We start from the raw sequence: 17,405 nt of genomic DNA, 5'->3' as shown, positions 1-17,405 counted from the left end.
TTTTTAGTTTTTGTCGCGTTCCGAAGCCAATAATTTGAGGAGACTCTTTCTTGACCCATTGATTCTGGATGACCCAAATGCATTTGGGTCTCCATCCGTAAACAAATGTATTATATTCAATTTATTGTCTTAGGAATGCGACAAAACCAATAAAATATATATATATTATTGAACTCATGTCTCTATGTCTCTTTTTTTCTTCAAAAACGGCCGTCGCTTACGTCAGCAACGGCAGCAAATCTGGACAGCCTGTTTTGAGAACCCGTGGGATGCCTTTAACCTCCGCCTTCCCAAAACCAGAGAAAGACACAATTGTCAGAAATGGGACTTTGTGAGGATAGAAGGTGCTAGTGGGACCCCAAAAAAAGGTTTTAAAATAGGAAAAGTGAAATTTCATGGTGGATCACCTTTAACACAATTAGTGCCTCTTAATCTGAAGGTTGCTTGGTGCCTCGGTGCCACGCAGTTTCCTCCATAGGCCGCCGCTATTATTTTGAAGGGCTGGAAGGGGGTTGTTTTTGTTTTTTTGGATTATCACTTGACGGCAACGATTACGTCATCTAGTCACATGACAGTGTGGGACAAGAAGAGGAAAGATGGCTGCGCCCTGCCTTGTGCCTTGTTTACATTTAGATCTGCTGCAAAATGTCTCAAAATGGCTATTTTGTTTAAATGACGTTTCTTTATGGGCCTCTCCATTGACTTAACATTGAGGAGCTTCACTTCGCGTGCACGCCCAACGTGCGTTGTAAACAAATCGCCGACATTACCGATGCGAGCGGGACCGGAGCGACATTAAGTAAGTAATAATATCTTTACTGTATATACAGTAAGATTCACAGTCCTCACCGTCAACAGCGCCATGGTATTAACCCTTTCAATGACGGTGAGCGCCGTCTACAGCAGCAGAACAGTTAAGAAAGTATGAATGGACTCCCCCCGAACTTAAAGTGATCCCTGATTTGTAAGCCATGTAGGCCTTAATATGTTATAATAACCCTCTTTAACCGAAATATACCTTTTAAAACACTTGGAATATATTCCTTTGAGAGAAAAAAAGGTATATGTTCAACCCCTGGGGGGAGCCATTGCACTGTTCGTCGCATGCAGTAATGACGTAGGCAATGCATTTTGGCTGGTCGGGCCCATAGGTTTAATATGGAACGTCAAAACAACGTTCTCTTTACAATATTTAAAACATTGTCTTGAAGCTCAGATTAACTGTAGTTAGTAGTGTGGTGCTTTTCTGTTCTGTTCATATCAAGTAGGATGTTTTGCCGTGCCTGTAAGTGTTTAATTCAACATCTAAAACCTGTTTACACCGCCATTTTAAATGGGCCCTACCAGCCAAAATGCATTGCCTACGTCATCACTGCATGCGACGAACAGTGCAATGGCTCCCCCCAGGGGTTGAACATATACCTTTTTTTCTCTCAAAGGAATATATTCCAAGTGTTTTAAAAGGTATATTTCGGTTAAAGAGGGTTATTATAACATACTAGAAGCTGGGCCGCCCTTCGGGCGGCCCAGCGTCTAGTCGGCGACCTGGCCAACTCGGGAACGATGTAAATAGAGAATGAATGCCCCGCCCTTTAATGCAAACCCCATTATACCTGTTGTCATAGGACCCGTTTTGACCATCTGTTTTCCTGTGTCCATTTATGCCCATATATGGAGATATCTGTATCTGTCTGTCTGCCGGCGTCCATTTTATGTCCATATATGGAGATCACTGCAGATATAGTTCTGGGTCCATTTTATGCCCATATGCCCATATATGGAGATCTCTGTCTATTTGCGTCCATTTTATGCCTGCCCCACCCTTTAATGCAAACCCCAATATACCTGTTGTCATAGGACCCGTTTTGACCATCTGTTAGCCTTTGTCCCCACCCTTTAATGCAAACCCCAATATACCTGTTGTCATAGGACCCGTTTGGACCATCTGTTTGCCTTCTGTTAGCCTTTGTCCCCACCCTTTAATGCAAACCCCAATATACCTGTTGTCATAGGACCCGTTTTGACCATCTGTTTGCCATTGTCCCCTTATGCCCATATATGGAGATCTCTGCACACACAGTACCGGTTCCGGAAAACTCTGATGTCAGACATCAGCTCCGCATTCGGGGATTCATTTTATGCCCATACCCCTTATGCCCATATATGGAGATCTCTGCACACACAGTACTGGTTGCGGAAAACTCTGATGTCAGACATCAGTTCCCCATATATGGAGATATCTGTATCTGTCTGTCTGTCGGCGTCCATTTTATGTCCATATATGAAGATCACTGCAGATATAGTTCTGGGTCCATTTTATGCCCATATGCCCATATATGGAGATATCTGTCTATTTGCGTCCATTTTATGCCTGCCCCACCCTTTAATGCAAACCCCAATATACCTGTTGTCATAGGACCCGTTTGGACCATCTGTTTGCCTTCTGTTAGCCTTTGTCCCCACCCTTTAATGCAAACCCCAATATACCTGTTGTCATAGGACCCGTTTTGACCATCTGTTTGCCATTGTCCCCTTATGCCCATATATGGAGATCTCTGCACACACAGTACCGGTTGCGGAAAACTCTGATGTCAGACATCAGCTCCGCATTCGGGGATTCATTTTATGCCCATACCCCTTATGCCCATATATGGAGATCTCTGCACACACAGTACTGGTTGCGGAAAACTCTGATGTCAGACATCAGTTCCGCATACGGGCATTCATTTTATGCCCATATATGGAGAACGTGGGAAGAATGGTTTAGAGATACTCGGATTACATACATACATACACATTCACAGAGATTTTTTGTTGACTCATGTGGCGTACGTGATGTCAGAGCCTTTTATGAAGTGATGTCACAATGAGTCAGCGCTTCCTCCGGAACAGCCTGATGTCAACAATCAGCTCCGCATAAGGAGATTCCGAACGTTTCGCGCCGGTTTCGGAAAACCGCGAGTCGGGTCGGGTCCATTTTATGCCTGCCCCACCCTTTAATGCAAACCCCAATATACCTGTTGTCATAGGACCCGTTTGGACCATCTGTTTGCCTTCTGTTAGCCTTTGTCCCCACCCTTTAATGCAAACCCCAATATACCTGTTGTCATAGGACCCGTTTTGACCATCTGTTTGCCATTGTCCCCTTATGCCCATATATGGAGATCTCTGCACACACAGTACCGGTTGCGGAAAACTCTGATGTCAGACATCAGCTCCGCATTCGGGGATTCATTTTATGCCCATACCCCTTATGCCCATATATGGAGATCTCTGCACACACAGTACTGGTTGCGGAAAACTCTGATGTCAGACATCAGTTCCGCATACGGGCATTCATTTTATGCCCATATATGGAGAACGTGGGAAGAATGGTTTAGAGATACTCGGATTACATACATACATACACATTCACAGAGATTTTTTGTTGACTCATGTGGCGTACGTGATGTCAGAGCCTTTTATGAAGTGATGTCACAATGAGTCAGCGCTTCCTCCGGAACAGCCTGATGTCAACAATCAGCTCCGCATAAGGAGATTCCGAACGTTTTGCGCCGGTTTCGGAAAACCGCGAGTCGGGTCGGGTCGAGGCCCGGCACTGCACTCCGCGCGGCGGCGGGGAACGCGCGTGCCGAATCTGAAGCCGGTGGGACGAACGGTTCTCGAGATACGCGGATTACAAACAAACAAACAGACAGACAGACAGAGTTTGTCGCATTTATAGATAGATTAAGGCCTACATGGCTTACAAATCAGGGATCACTTTAAATAATTTCGGGTCGGGGAGCCCTCCCGAACCAAAATTAGTTAGGCTCATTATTAGAGTGTGAATCGACCCTAAGTGTTAGGGTCCATTTGGGTAATTTTTGGGCAGTGCAAACCGCTCCTACATCTGGCTTTGTCTGTATGTACGTAGTATGTACACATGTCCCACGTCTGTGTGCATGTCCTGTCCCGCCCTATCCCACATTGGCCAAGCTTCGCGGGACGCTTAATGAAATGAACTCATAAATAGCATGGCTCACTTCACACTGGTTGTGATTTTTCCCTCTCAGATATGGATTAATGAACACTGAGGAATTTACTGTTGAGGATGCATTGCATAATAGAGCGTGCCGCTCCACTGTTATTTGGTTTCCAGCTCTTCCCTTTGCTTTCTCTTCTCCCTCTGTGGTTTCAGTGAGATAGAATACGAGACTTTGAAGTCTTTTTCATACATCTAACAAGTTCACTGTTCTTTGAGCTGAACTCTATCCCTGTAGCAAAGAAGCCTCTGTCTCCTGTTTGTGTGGCTCGGTCAAAAGAACCATTCTCTATACAGTAGTTTTAATGTGTGTGTTCTGCTTAATTAACTGCTGGGAGTCAGTTGCCATGAGTACACTGGAGTGACATCCTCCCACTGCTGTACTCCTCTGTGTTGACTGCTCAACTAGATCTGTGTTCAGTGTTGATTTCATAGCCTAAAACTGTGACGAAAAAATGTTTGTCGACTACCTTTTTTTTCACAGACGAAAACTAAATAAGAACTAAATAAAAAGGAAGCTGTGGTGACTAAAACTAAGGCTAAATATGTTGACAATTTTGTCAACAAATAAGAAATAGACTAAAATGTTAGAGAGAGGACTAGTGGAGAAGAGACCTAAAACTAAAAGACAAGTCATTTCATGTTTGATTACGCTTTGAAAATAGCAGGAAAAAAGCAGATCTACAAGCGATGCAGCGCATTGTGAGCTTGTACATACAGTATGCTATTTTCAGCATGCAACCACATTTTGTCTACTAAAACTAGTCTAACACTAAAACATGGCAGATGACTAAAATATGACTAAAACTAAATGGAATAAAAAATAAAAAAAACTAAAACTAAATCAAAGATTTCTGTCAAAATCAACAGCAATCATCATTTTTCATGGATAGGGTTTTCAGTAAAACGTGGCCAAAAGCAGGTTTGCTTTTTTGGACCTGTTAAAAAGCATAAAGTGGCATCTTCTTAATCTCTGTGAAATATATAAATCATGATTTTATTTATTTTATTATTATTATATATTTTGTATTACTTTGGAGTTGGGATAAATTGTGCACTGCAGCCCTACAAAGTTAGCTCAAGTACAAAGAACTTGTGGATAACAGAACCGGTCAGGAAGTAGTAACTTTTATCTGTTGCAGTGGTGACAGCCCTTATTGTGGGTTAATTTTAGAGTTTAGATTTGATAGAGCAATGAGTAATATAGACTTTGATCAACAGAGGTGCTGTACTGAAATAAAGTTTTTTGTAGTGGATGATGATCTAACCTTTTCGATATGTTTTTATTAGCTTGGCACCATGTTTTGCTTGCTACTTTGTTGTTTTTATTTTTTATTTTGCAGCCGCGTTGTTATGGAATTACATTAATGGTCTGTCCGACCGAGAAACCAAAGAGGACTTGTTGATCAGGGTACTGCACTGCACCCATGGAATACCCCCTAATCACCCAGCTAGATTCAGATTGTCCCTGCTAGCTTGTTGACAAAAACACATTTCTACTGATTGTAAAACAAAAGTAAACTTTAAATCTCTCTCTCTTTAGCGGCGTTAGTGTTGAGTTGCCTTTCAAAGTGTTTAAAAATGAAAGCTTTTTGACATCCTATTATGCCAACAGATCGCGCAACCATTACATCTAGGTAAATAGAGGAGACATTATAATTAGTGATGGTACATCAGCCAGCTCCAATGTGTCCACAGAGTGCTGCTGTTTGGGGAGAACTGGAGTGAAACGTGTTTTTGATGGAGTTGAGTGAGCGAGCCAACGCTGCCTTTTACAATGCAGACGCCTTTCCCTAGCCGGCCAATTAGTGACTGTAGCTCTGGAACAATTATCTGAGCTTTCATCTCCCTTCAAGTCTGTCTTTCAGTTTGTGTGAACAGGGATTCGTCTTATTTGCGTGTGCAGAGTTTTTTGTTTGTGTGTTAAAGTATGTGTTTTCTGCAATAACTAACTTGCAATAATAACATACTTGAGTGACTTGCGACTGGCTGCAAGACAAGCCACTCACGGGTGTTGTGAGTTAATATTGTAAAACAGAAATGGAGTTTTAACAATTTGTTTGCGCTGCCATTGTGGTAGTGCTGTATGAAAATCAAGTTAAATGGAAGGGAAATTGCCTGCTACTGACCTACTGTACAGTTGAGCTGAGTTGAGTAATATGTAACATTCCGGGGAGCTTTGCTACTGACCTCAATCTTTTCTGGGAAATATAATGCGGTGAAACAGGATCACAGATTAAACATTATTAACCTCACACACAGACACACACTGTAGGAATTTAAAATATAGCTGAAAACCATTCTGAAAAAAAAAAAAAGTTTATTTGGCACTACTGTAGTAGACTAATCATATTCCTCTTGTTTTTCTGTTTCTCTCTCTCTCTGTCTTGCAGACCCCAGCCTTGTGAGCCTCTCTTGCATGGAAACGCCGCTTCCCCGGCAGCAGCCTCCTCCTCCTCCTCCTCCTCCTCGCCCCTAGAGCTCGCGTGGCCAGCATGGCAGGATGAGCAACTGCGCTGAGCGCTAAACGATGGCCAAAAAGCAAGATGCTCGCACGGCACCCACCTACAACCTGGTGGTGGTGGGGCTCTCCGGCACGGAGAAGGAGAAGGGCCAGTGCGGCGTGGGCAAGTCGTGCCTGTGCAACCGCTTTGTGCGCCCCAGCGCCGACGACTTCCACCTGGACCATACCTCGGTCCTCAGCACCAGCGACTTCGGAGGCCGCGTGGTGAACAACGACCACTTCCTGTTCTGGGGGGAGGCCACGCGGTCGGCGGAGGACGGCTCGGACTGCCACCTGCACGTGACGGAGCAGACGGAGTTCATCGACGACCAGACGTTCCAGCCGCACCGCAGCACGGCGCTCCAGCCGTACATCAAGCGGGCGGCCTCCGCCAAGCTGTCCTCGGCCGAGAAGCTGATGTACTTCTGCACGGACCAGCTGGGCCTGGAGCAGGACTTTGAGCAGAAGCAGATGCCCGAGGGCAAGCTGACAGTGGACGGCTTCCTGCTGTGCGTGGACGTCAGCCGGGGCATGAACCGCAGCTTCGAGGACCAGATGAAGTTCGTCAACAACCTCTACAACCAGCTGGCCAAGACCAAGAAGCCCGTGGTGATCGTCCTCACCAAGTGTGACGAGGGAGTGGAGCGCTACATCAAAGACTCGCACACCTTCGCCATGACCAAGAAGAACCTGCAGGTGGTGGAGACGTCGGCGCGCTCAAACGTGAACGTCGACCTGGCGTTCCTCGTGCTGGTCCAGCTGATAGACAAGAGCAGGGGAAAACCCAAAATAATCCCTTACTTTGAGGCGCTGAAACAGCAGAGTCAGCAGATCGCCTCGGCCAAAGACCGCTACGAGTGGCTGGTCAACCGGATAGTCAAGAACCACAACGAGACCTGGCCCAACATCAACCGCCGCATGCAGACCTCCGGCGAGTACAAGGAGTACGTGTTCCTGGAAGGGACCGCCAAGGCCAAGAAGCTCTTCCAGCAGCACGTCCACAGACTGAAACAGGAGCACATAGAGAAGCGTAGGAGGGCCTATCTGAGCACCCTGCCCCAGGCCCTGTCCATGCTGGCCCCCGAGCTGGACGAGATCGACCACCTGAGCTGGTCCGGCGTCCAGAAGGTCCTGGAGACCAAGAGGGACTTCTCCCAGTGGTTCGTGGTGCTGGACGACACCCCGTGGGAGACCACGCCGCACATCGACAACATGGAGGACGACCGCATCCCCCAGGACCTGCTGGAGACCCCCGCGGCCGAGGCGGTGTACGAGACCCACCTGGAGCTGCTGAGGAACGAGCGCAAGCGGGCCGAAATGAGGTGGGAGTTCAAGGAGAAGCTGAGCGTGTCGCCGTTCATCACGGCGGGCAAGCCCTGGGAGGAGGCTCGCAGCTTCATCATGAACGAGGACTTCTACCACTGGCTGGACGAAGCAGAGTACCTGGACATCTACAACAAGCACCAGAAGGAGATCATTGACCGAGCCAAAGAGGACTTCCAGGAGCTGCTCCTTGAATATTCCGAGCTTTTCTACGAGCTGGAGGTAGACGCCAAGCCGAGTAAAGAGAAAATGGGCGCCATCCAGGAGGTGTTGGGCGAGGAGCAAAGGTTCAAAGCCCTGCAGAAGCTGCAGGCGGAGAGGGACGCCCTCGTGTTGAAACACATTCACTTTGTCTACCATCCCACTAAGGACACTTGCCCCAACAGCCCCCACTGTGTGGACAGTAAGATAGAGCAGATCCTGGCCTCCAGGTTCCCTACCCGCTACGCCTCATCAGATAGTCCCAGAGCGGATGGGGGGAGGGCTGATCGCATCAATCTGGTCATCCTAGGGAAAGATGGTCTGGCCAGAGAGATGGCTAATGAGATAAGGGCCTTGTGCACCAGTGATGACCGGTACGTCTTAGACGGGAAGCTGTACGAGTTAGCCCTCCGGCCCATAGAAGGTAACGTGCGTCTGCCCGTCAACTCCTTCCACACCCCCACCTTCACACCCCATGGCTGCCTGTGCTTGTACAACTCGAAAGAGTCTCTCCAGTATATTATGGACAGTTTAGAGAGGCTTAGGGAGTCGACTCTGGGCAGAAGGGAAAGGGAAAACAGCCTGGCTCAGCTCCCGCTGTCCCTCCTGCTCGTCACCAAGCGGGGGGTGGGCTCCATAGGGGACATAGGAGGGGAGACCGCCCAGACCCTCATCCACCAAGGCCAGCAGGCGGCCGGGAAGCTGCAGTGTGCCTACCTGGACCCCGCCTCCCCGGGCGTGGGCTATGGGCGCAACGTCAACGAGAGGCAGATCAACCAGACGCTGAGGAGCCTATTAGAATCCAGGAGGAGCGTGGGGAGCAGCTCGCCTCCCTTGCCCCCTCTCTCCTCTGCGTTCAGGGACCCCCAGGCCCAGCCCAGCCCGGAGGCCGACCTGCGGATAGTCATGTGCCTGATGTGCGGGGACACCTACGACCTGGAGCAGCTCCTTGCTCCCTTCCTGCTGCCACAGCATTGCCGCCCGGCCGCCAGCCTCAGCAGCGGCACCTCGGTCCTCCTGGAGCTCAACGTGGGCACGCACCGGCAGAGCATCGAGCTCTCCCTGCTCTCCTTCCACTCCTCGTTCTCCCTCCGCAAGAGCAGGCTGGTCCACGGCTACATCGCTGTGTACTCGGCCCGACGCAAGGCGTCCATGGAGACCCTGTGCGCGTTCCTGTGCGAGGTGCAGGACATCATCCCGGTGCAGCTGCTGGCGGTGGCGGAGAACCAGATGGAGCTGACGGACTCGGAGTCGGCCCGGGACCAGGTCGCCCAGGGGGAGGAGCTGGCTCACGAGATAGAAGCCAGGTTCAACACGGTGATATGCGGCCACGGCGGCGTGGTGGGCGGCCTCCACAAGATAGACCTCTTCCAGCCTTTCCTCAAGGAGGTGGTGGAGAAGTGCACCATCATAGAGGCCACGCACATGTACGACAACGTGGCCGAGGCCTGCACCAACGAGAGCATCAGCCCCCGCTGCGGCTCGCCCAGCCCGGTCAACACTCTGTTGGACTCGGAGGACGACATCGACCCGTCGCCGCCGTACCCGACCGACGGCACCTTCGGATCCCACCTGGGGAGCTTCAAGCTCCCGGACCTGGAGTCGAGCGACGCCTTCTCCGTCATCTCCGAGATCAGCACGTTCGAGAGCAAACTCAACAACAAGGTCCCCCCGCAGGTGAAGCCCAAGCCCGTCCGCAAGGTCAACCTGGGACCGTACATGGACCAGCAGCAAGGGGGAACCAACCGGCGCTCCTTGCCCCAGGCCGTGACGTGGGCCCCGGGCAGCGACGGCGGCTACGACCCCTCAGACTACGCGGAGCCCATGGACGCCGTGAGCAAACCTCGGCCCACCGAGGAGGAGACCATATACTCTGTCCCCCACGACAGCACACAGGGAAAGATCATCACCATCCGGAACGCCAACAAGGGCCACTCCAACGGCAGCGGCGGAGGGAACGGATCGGACAGCGAGGCAGACAGCAGCTCCCTGGAGCGCCGAAGGAAGCTGTCGGCCATTGGGGTGAAGCCCAAGCTCTACAGAGACAGATCCAAGAGGCTCGGCAAGTTCAGCAGCTTCCGAACCAGCTTCTCCATAGGCAGCGACGACGAGATGGGGGGTCCGCCCAAGGCCGGCCAGGAGGAACTGGGAGGGGCCCACAAAGACAACTCCATCAACGAGGAGAGCGAGGACCCCAAGAGGAGGAACATCCTCAGAAGCCTGCGCAGAACATCAAAGGTTAGTACGATGCCTCATTTATTCCCTCACAAGAGCATAATTATCTTCAAGCCAACAGTCGGTAAGATCTGTTCTTTTCTGCAAGCCAAGTGGTCGATAGTGTAAATTGAGCTTCTTTGAAAATCCCTCATAAACATATCTGTGATGTGTGAGCAGTATACATATAGATTGCGCGTGTTTACGCTGACAATTTTGCGACTGCTCTGCGGGGAGTCCTCCAAACTAGCCAAATCATTAGAGAAAAGCAGACAAACTCCAACTGTTAAAGTTGTTTAGTCAGATAGAAAATCTTTTAATGAATAGGACCAAAGCAGTATGATCTGCCCAGCAGTTGTGTGTGTGTGTGTGTGTGTGTGTGTGTGTACTGTGTCCTGTGTGTGTGTGTGTGTGTGTGTGTGTGGGTGTGTGGGGGTGTGGGTGTGTGTGTGTGTGTGTGTGTGTGTGTGTGTGTGTGTGTGTGTGTGTGTGTGTGTGTGTGTGTGTGTGTCCTGCTGTGTCCTGTGTGTGTGTGTGTGTGTGTGTGTGTGCGTGTGCGCGCGCGCGTTCGTTTGTGTGTGTACGTGCTTTCATATAATATGTGCTTGTGGCTTTGCTAAAATGAGGTTTCCCATTATCTCGGAGCAAGTTTGCTGCTATTTTGACAGCTGAAATGTCCAGTGATACAGTGTGTGTCTCTGTATTTTGTGTTTTATTCTTAACTACTGTTTCAGACAGGGCAGGGCAAAACTCTCTTCTCCATTTTCACGTTTATAATTTCTGTCAGGGGAATTGCATCGAGAGCTAGGGGGCGACCTGATAGCCAAGCGGTCAGGATATGTATTACGTACCACATGGGCTCAAATGCTGACAGCGAGTCCTCGGTTCGATTCCCATTCGGACAGAATATTTCATGCATGTCACTCCCTTACTCTCTCTCTCCGTATTTCCTATCTCTCTCCACTGTAACTCAAGTGATTGGCATTAGCCAATTAAAACCATATAGACTTTGTTGCCACAGGTCCTCTAGGGCAGTGGTCCTCAACCTTTTCAGGTCCTGTAACCCCCCAAAGTTATCATATGAACTGGGGACCCCCACTCTGATAAGCACTTGGACAATAGGAGTTGATGTTTGCCTCTTTCTTATATTATTTGACAACAGTGGATCCTCAAAATGGTTTCCTGTTTTTTAGCCCAATATGAATTAACGTTCATGATATAATTAAAACTACAATCCATGTCAGTTGTCAGTAAAATAAGTCTGGGTTGCTTTGAAAAAAAAGCATAACTTTATGGATGACATTTTGGAGCTTTTGTTTGTATGTGTAATTTCATTTTAAGGGGAAGTCGAAGCCGAGGCTAATTAAGTTAGAAATAAATAAACCATAAAAATAACCAGATGTAAGGCTCGCCGGCCAAACCACACAGAATTATGGGATACACAGCCAAGGAACCACTTGTGTCCTCGAAATTATGCCAAATTAACACACTTATACTTTGTACACTTACACAAATTCAGTAATATTAAGTCATATTTTCTGAAAAATATACCTACTACTAAGGAAGCGTTCTTGGAAATGAGAGACAGACACCATTATAGGCACTGCCATTCTTTTTGGAGTTGACAAGAGCGGGTGATTACGTAGACACGCGCTGCTCTGTGGGATGCCTGTTCTCCGCCGTAGACGCTGTCAAAGTGAATTTATGAATCTCCATCATTTTCATTTTTTTATATATATATATATTGAGGTTTGTATCACATACGCAGGCTGTCGCGCTCTTCTCCTCTTACACTATTTCTGTTTCTCATTTGTCATCCCTCCTACCTCGCTGTTCCCGGTGGCTGTCTCCTACACATAATATGTATTTGCCAGTACGTGACACATTTAACCCTACACATGTTCGACTTATCAGTCTGTCATGCCGTTCTCTCACTCACAAAGCCTGCCACAGAAGTGCCACCTGAGTGGGAGATTGTGTGTGTGTGTGTGTGTGTGTGTGTGTGTGTGTGTGTGTGTGTGTGTGTGTGTGTGAGTGTGAGTGAGTGATAATTACTGTAGCTGTCAGTTGGCGGACACAAGGGAGGAATGATGAATGTTTTCATACACTCAGCGGTGGCGTTCCAATAACCTTAGGGACAGTAGTGTAAAGTAACCATGTACATTTACTGAAGTACTGTACTTAAAGGAGCTATAGTCAACTTTTTCTTGAAAAACGGATGCTAAAATAAAAATGTTTCGAAAATATTTAAAAAATAAGCTTCATACATGTGTTTCAATTCAAAAATGACCACAAAAAGCGTAAAATAATGATAAAATAATCATTTTGGCCATTGTCGGGCCGACACTTTGTTTACATCCTAGTCTAACACTATCAAAGAATAGACTAGAATGTAAACAAAATGATAATTTTATCATTATTTTACGCTTTTTGTGGTAATTTTTGAATAGAAACACATGTATGAAGCTTATTTTTTTTATAACATATTTTCGAAACATTATTTTTATTTTAGCATCCGTTTTTCAAGAAAAAGTTGCTCCTTTAAATGCAGTTTTGAGGTATATATATATACTTTACTTGAGTATTTCCAATTTTCAATACTTTTACTTCTACTCCACTCCACTACATCTCGGATCCAAATATTGTACTTTTACTCCACTACATTTATTTGAAAACTTTAGTTACTAGTTACTTTGCACATATACATTATAATATTATAAAACATACATCAAGCACTTTAGCCCTATTTTATAACTTGGCTGCTTGAAAATTGCCGATCTACAAGCTTGTGCGTTGTGAGCTTGTAGATCTGCTATTTTGAAACATTTCGTAATTGAATTTAAGTTGGCATGTTGATGCCAACACTTTCATACTTTTACTCAAGTACATTTTGAATTCCGGACTTCTACTTGTAACAGAGTATTTATAAATTGCAGTATTGATACTTTTGCTTAAGTAAAACATGTCAGTACTTCTTCCACCACCGCCCTCGGGAGGATGCGTCCTCTCTCGCCGCCTTGGCTCCTAGCGACCTACGTTACGCCCTTTCCCTTGATCTCACATACGTTGCAACTCTCCGTGCCAAGGATTGATCGCTAAAGATCACACTGGGACATGTCATTGCACACACTGCGTCATTATGTACTAAAAGAGAGGAGAAGAGTCCACAGGCTGCGAAAACGCTTCCATGCAAATGTGTCGATATCGCCACCGCAGGTGACATTTCAAGCATAATCAGGTACCCCTGAAGAGCTTGTGCTCGAAATGTCAATATCCATAAAATTTGCATGGGAGCGTTTTCCAATGTGCCTCATCTATTTTTGGTTTTGTTCACTCACTGCTGCTGATCTGTGCCTGAGGGCTGGTCTGAGACCTGTGTAGCTACGTGAGCATTTTCCCATAAACACGTGAGCATTAGCGTCGCACATAGCTGATTGTCCGTCCGTCCGTGTAGACGTCTTCACATTTTTACGGTCTATGGGTTTGCCGCTCTGACATCACGCTCTGGCTTCACTGTAATGTCACACTAACAGAATCACTTTTATGTCCATATATGGAGTTCCCTGATGTCATCAATCTATCTATAAATGCGACAAATCTCTGTCTGTCTGTCTGTCTGCGTGCGTGTATGTAATCCGCGTATCTCGAGAACCGTTCGTCCCACCGGCTTCAGATTCGGCACGCACGTTCCCCGCCGCGGCGCGGAGTGCCGTGCCCGGCCTCGACCCGACCCGACGCGCGTTTTTTCCGAAACGGCGCGAAACGTTCGGAATCACCATATGCGGAGCTGATTGTTGACATCAGGTGTTTCGGAGGAAACCGGCGCAAGCGCTGACTCATTGTGACATCACTTCATAAAAGGCTCTGACATCACGTACGCCACATGAGTCAACAAAAAATCTCTGTGAATGTGTATGTATGTATGTAATCCGCGTATCTCGAGAACCGTTCTTCCCACCGGCACGCGCCGGCAGATATGGGCATAAAATCAATGCCCGTATGCGGAGCTGATGTCTGACATCAGAGTTTTCAGCAACCGGTACTGTGTGTGCAGAGATCTCCATATATGGGCATAAGGGGACAAAGGCAAAGAGATGGTCAAAACGGGTCCTATGACAACAGGTATATTGGGGTTTGCATTAAAGGGTGGGGCATTCATGGGGTCTGCTCCAAAAAAGAAAAAGAAAATAAAAGAGACAAAGACAAACATAAGACATGCAACAAAGCGTGGGACTGGGAGGATGACTTGAATGATGCAGATTTAAGCAGGCTGCGTATTCTGCTTAAAGAAGAAACAAACAAAAAGCAAAAGAGATCTCATATATGGGCATAAAATGGACGCAGATTAACAGATATCTCCATATATGGCATATATGGGCATAAAATGGACGCAGAATCACAAAGATCTCCATACACGGGCATAAAGGGACACAGACAGACAGATACAGAGATCTCCATATATGGGCATAAAATGGACGCAAATAGACAGATATCTCCATATATGGGCATATATGGGCATAAAATGGACCCAGAACTATATCTGCAGTGATCTCCATATATGGACATAAAATGGACACCGACAGATAGATACAGATATCTCCATATATGGGCATAAATGGACACAGGCAAACAGATGGTCAAAACGGGTCCTATGACAACAGGTATAATGGGGTTTGCATTAAAGGGCGGGGCATTCATTCCCTATTTACATCGTTCCCGAGTTGGCCAGTTCGGGCGGCCCAGCTTCTAGTATTAATAATGCCCTGTTAGAGAGATCCCTGTAATGCCAGGGGGGACAAATCCCTTTTATGCCCATATATGGAGATCCCTGATATCCACATCTCTGATGTCCACAGACCTGATGTCCACATCACTGTGGCGCGACCTCGCTTGTCCTTCTGAGGCGTCTTACTAGTCTACAGGCAGCCAATGCGTCGCGACATGTCACAAGCTTGTGTACCAGCTGTTTTTGCGGTAGATGGGGGGGGGGGGGAAGGAGGGTCCCTAGTATAGACTCCTGTGGGACTCCTGTCACTGTAGCATATAGGGATCAAGTGGTTAATTGGGGGCCTTGAACGGGCGATGGCGTCCTGTCACCTATCCCCTATAAGTATGTGGTCTCTCGGTCTCCAATTCAAACCCCAGCTGCGGCCTCGAATACCCCCTCGGGACGACTGACCCGTTATTGAGTTACCGGGGTCATTTTAGGGAGAGGTATTGTAGCAATAACCTGAGGTTAGTATTAAAAAAAAAACAGCCGTGCCTTTTTCCAAGTCACTGGCCGTGGGGGTGAGCGCAAAATCGGATTCTAAGTTGGTTTTGTTAATGGTTTAATGGTTTTAGGCTGGGGCTGGGGCTTGTGTAGTGTAAACTGTTCCCGGCCAGAGCCTTAGAGGAATGGCTGCATCGTCTGAGTCATGATGGGGAGGAAACTATAGGGATGGGACGATAAGCGATATTATCGTTTATCGTGATAAAAAAAAAACGCTCACGATAATCGTATCGTGGAGATTTAATTTATCGTGATATCGTCCTCCGTCATGCACTGGGGATCAATTCACCTTGTATTTGCCGAGCTGCAGCTCCGGGAACTTAAACCCTCTTTTTCACTCTCTTTATCAGATATCTTTGCCAAAAAATAGCCGATCTACAAGCTCACAACGCGTCGCAAGGCGACGCGTTGTGAGCTTGTAGATCTGCAATTTTTTTGGAAAATGTTCCGCCCCAGGATAATGGATTTTGATTATCGCGATAATATCGCAAATCGCGATTTCTTTTGTCTCAATAATCGTGATATGACATTTTCATATCGTCCCATCCCTAGAGGAAACATAACTGAAACGACCCCCCCCCCCCCCCCCCCCCCATTCACCTCAGGCTGTGGCTGACTGGGCACAATGTCTCTCTCTCTCTCTCCCTGACACTATCTCTCTCTCTCTCTCTCTCTCTCTCTCTCTCTCTCTCTCTCTCTCTCTCTCTCTCTCTCTCTCTCTCTCTCTCTCTCTCTCTCTTTCATTCTGTCTCTCCGTCTCCCTCACGCTCTGCCTCTCTCTCGCTCCCTCTCAGTCCGTCTCGCTCCCTCTCTCTCTCAATCCCTCTATATCTGTCTAGCTGACATTCTCTCCCGATCTCTCACTCCGTCTCCCAGACACACACTCTCTCTCTCGTTTTCTCTCGGTCTCTTGCCCTCCCTTATAGCAAGAGGCCGGAAACATTTCCTCTCTCTCTCTCTCTCTCTCTCTCTCTCTCTCTCTCTCTCTCTCTCTCTCTCTCTCTCTCTCTCTCTCTCGCTCTGCAGCGTTCTCTTTTTTTTATTTTTAAAAGCCCTCAGCCAGCAAGTAGAATGTTTCAAATTCCAAAGTCACCTAGTTCCGTTCTACCGCTCCCCCCCCACCCCCTTGCAAACGTGACGGCTAGAAAAGACAGCCGCAATATCTGGGAGATGGAGAGAGAGGCTCAACCAGTGACAAAATAAAACGAGAGTCGTGGCTTCGCCGTGGAAACTTGTGTGTTTATCAACGCTGTTGGCAGCCGTTTGTCCGTCCGTGTGTACATGCTTAATGTGGTGGAGGTTTAGGCAATACACACCCTGTGTGTGTGTGTGTGTGTGTGTGTGTGTGTGTGTGTTGTGTGTTGTGTGTGTGTGTGTGTGTGTGTGTGTGCATGTGTGCGCGGGCGGCTGCGGTGTTATTATTAAGGATGTGTTTAGTTTGCGTTGTGCGGTTGAGGTCTGTTTTGTCTTCTCAGCGCTGGCGACGTATCCTGTCTCAGTCAGCAACTCCAAGGAGTGGCCAGAAGGCAGAACTGCAGGAGGAGAAGGGGGAGAGGGGGGGGGGGGCCGAGGGGGCGGGGGTGGCGGCGGGGTAGTAGAGACAGCCTGCTAAGCAGAGATAGGCCAGGGATACATACAACAGTACAACACTGTCATTGTGATAGGACACAAATAAACGATGTACTTTGTGGGGCTCCGAGCGAAACAAAATGCTACATCGGAATTATAACAGGAAAAAAAAAAGAGAGAGAGGTTGAAAGGGCTGTATTTGTTGTAGCGTCACGCATATTAATGCATTTTTCTTGTGCTGTCAACCGGAGCTCGCCCGTGCGCGCTCCTGTGCGCGTATAGCACCGTCGCGCACACGT

The 17,405-nt window shown here is 47.7% G+C and overlaps 1 protein-coding gene across 1 annotated transcript in view; it reads left to right on the top strand.

The window, feature by feature from the left end:
- Positions 1 to 17,405, top strand: part of arhgap35a (Rho GTPase activating protein 35a) — a 119,400-nt gene that overhangs the window by 71,385 nt on the left and 30,610 nt on the right. The window contains exon 3 of the mRNA XM_080731283.1: positions 6,418 to 10,289. Coding sequence (XP_080587409.1) covers positions 6,555 to 10,289 — 3,735 coding nt within the window. The 5' untranslated portion in view covers positions 6,418 to 6,554. The remainder of the gene's footprint in view (positions 1 to 6,417; positions 10,290 to 17,405) is intronic.

The sequence above is a fragment of the Nannobrachium achirus genome (assembly GCF_963921795.1).
Source record: "Nannobrachium achirus genome assembly, chromosome: 8".
Taxonomy (NCBI): domain Eukaryota; kingdom Metazoa; phylum Chordata; class Actinopteri; order Myctophiformes; family Myctophidae; genus Nannobrachium; species Nannobrachium achirus.
The sequence above is the reverse complement of the archived record's forward strand: the minus strand, read 5'-3'. Positions and strand labels throughout refer to the sequence as shown.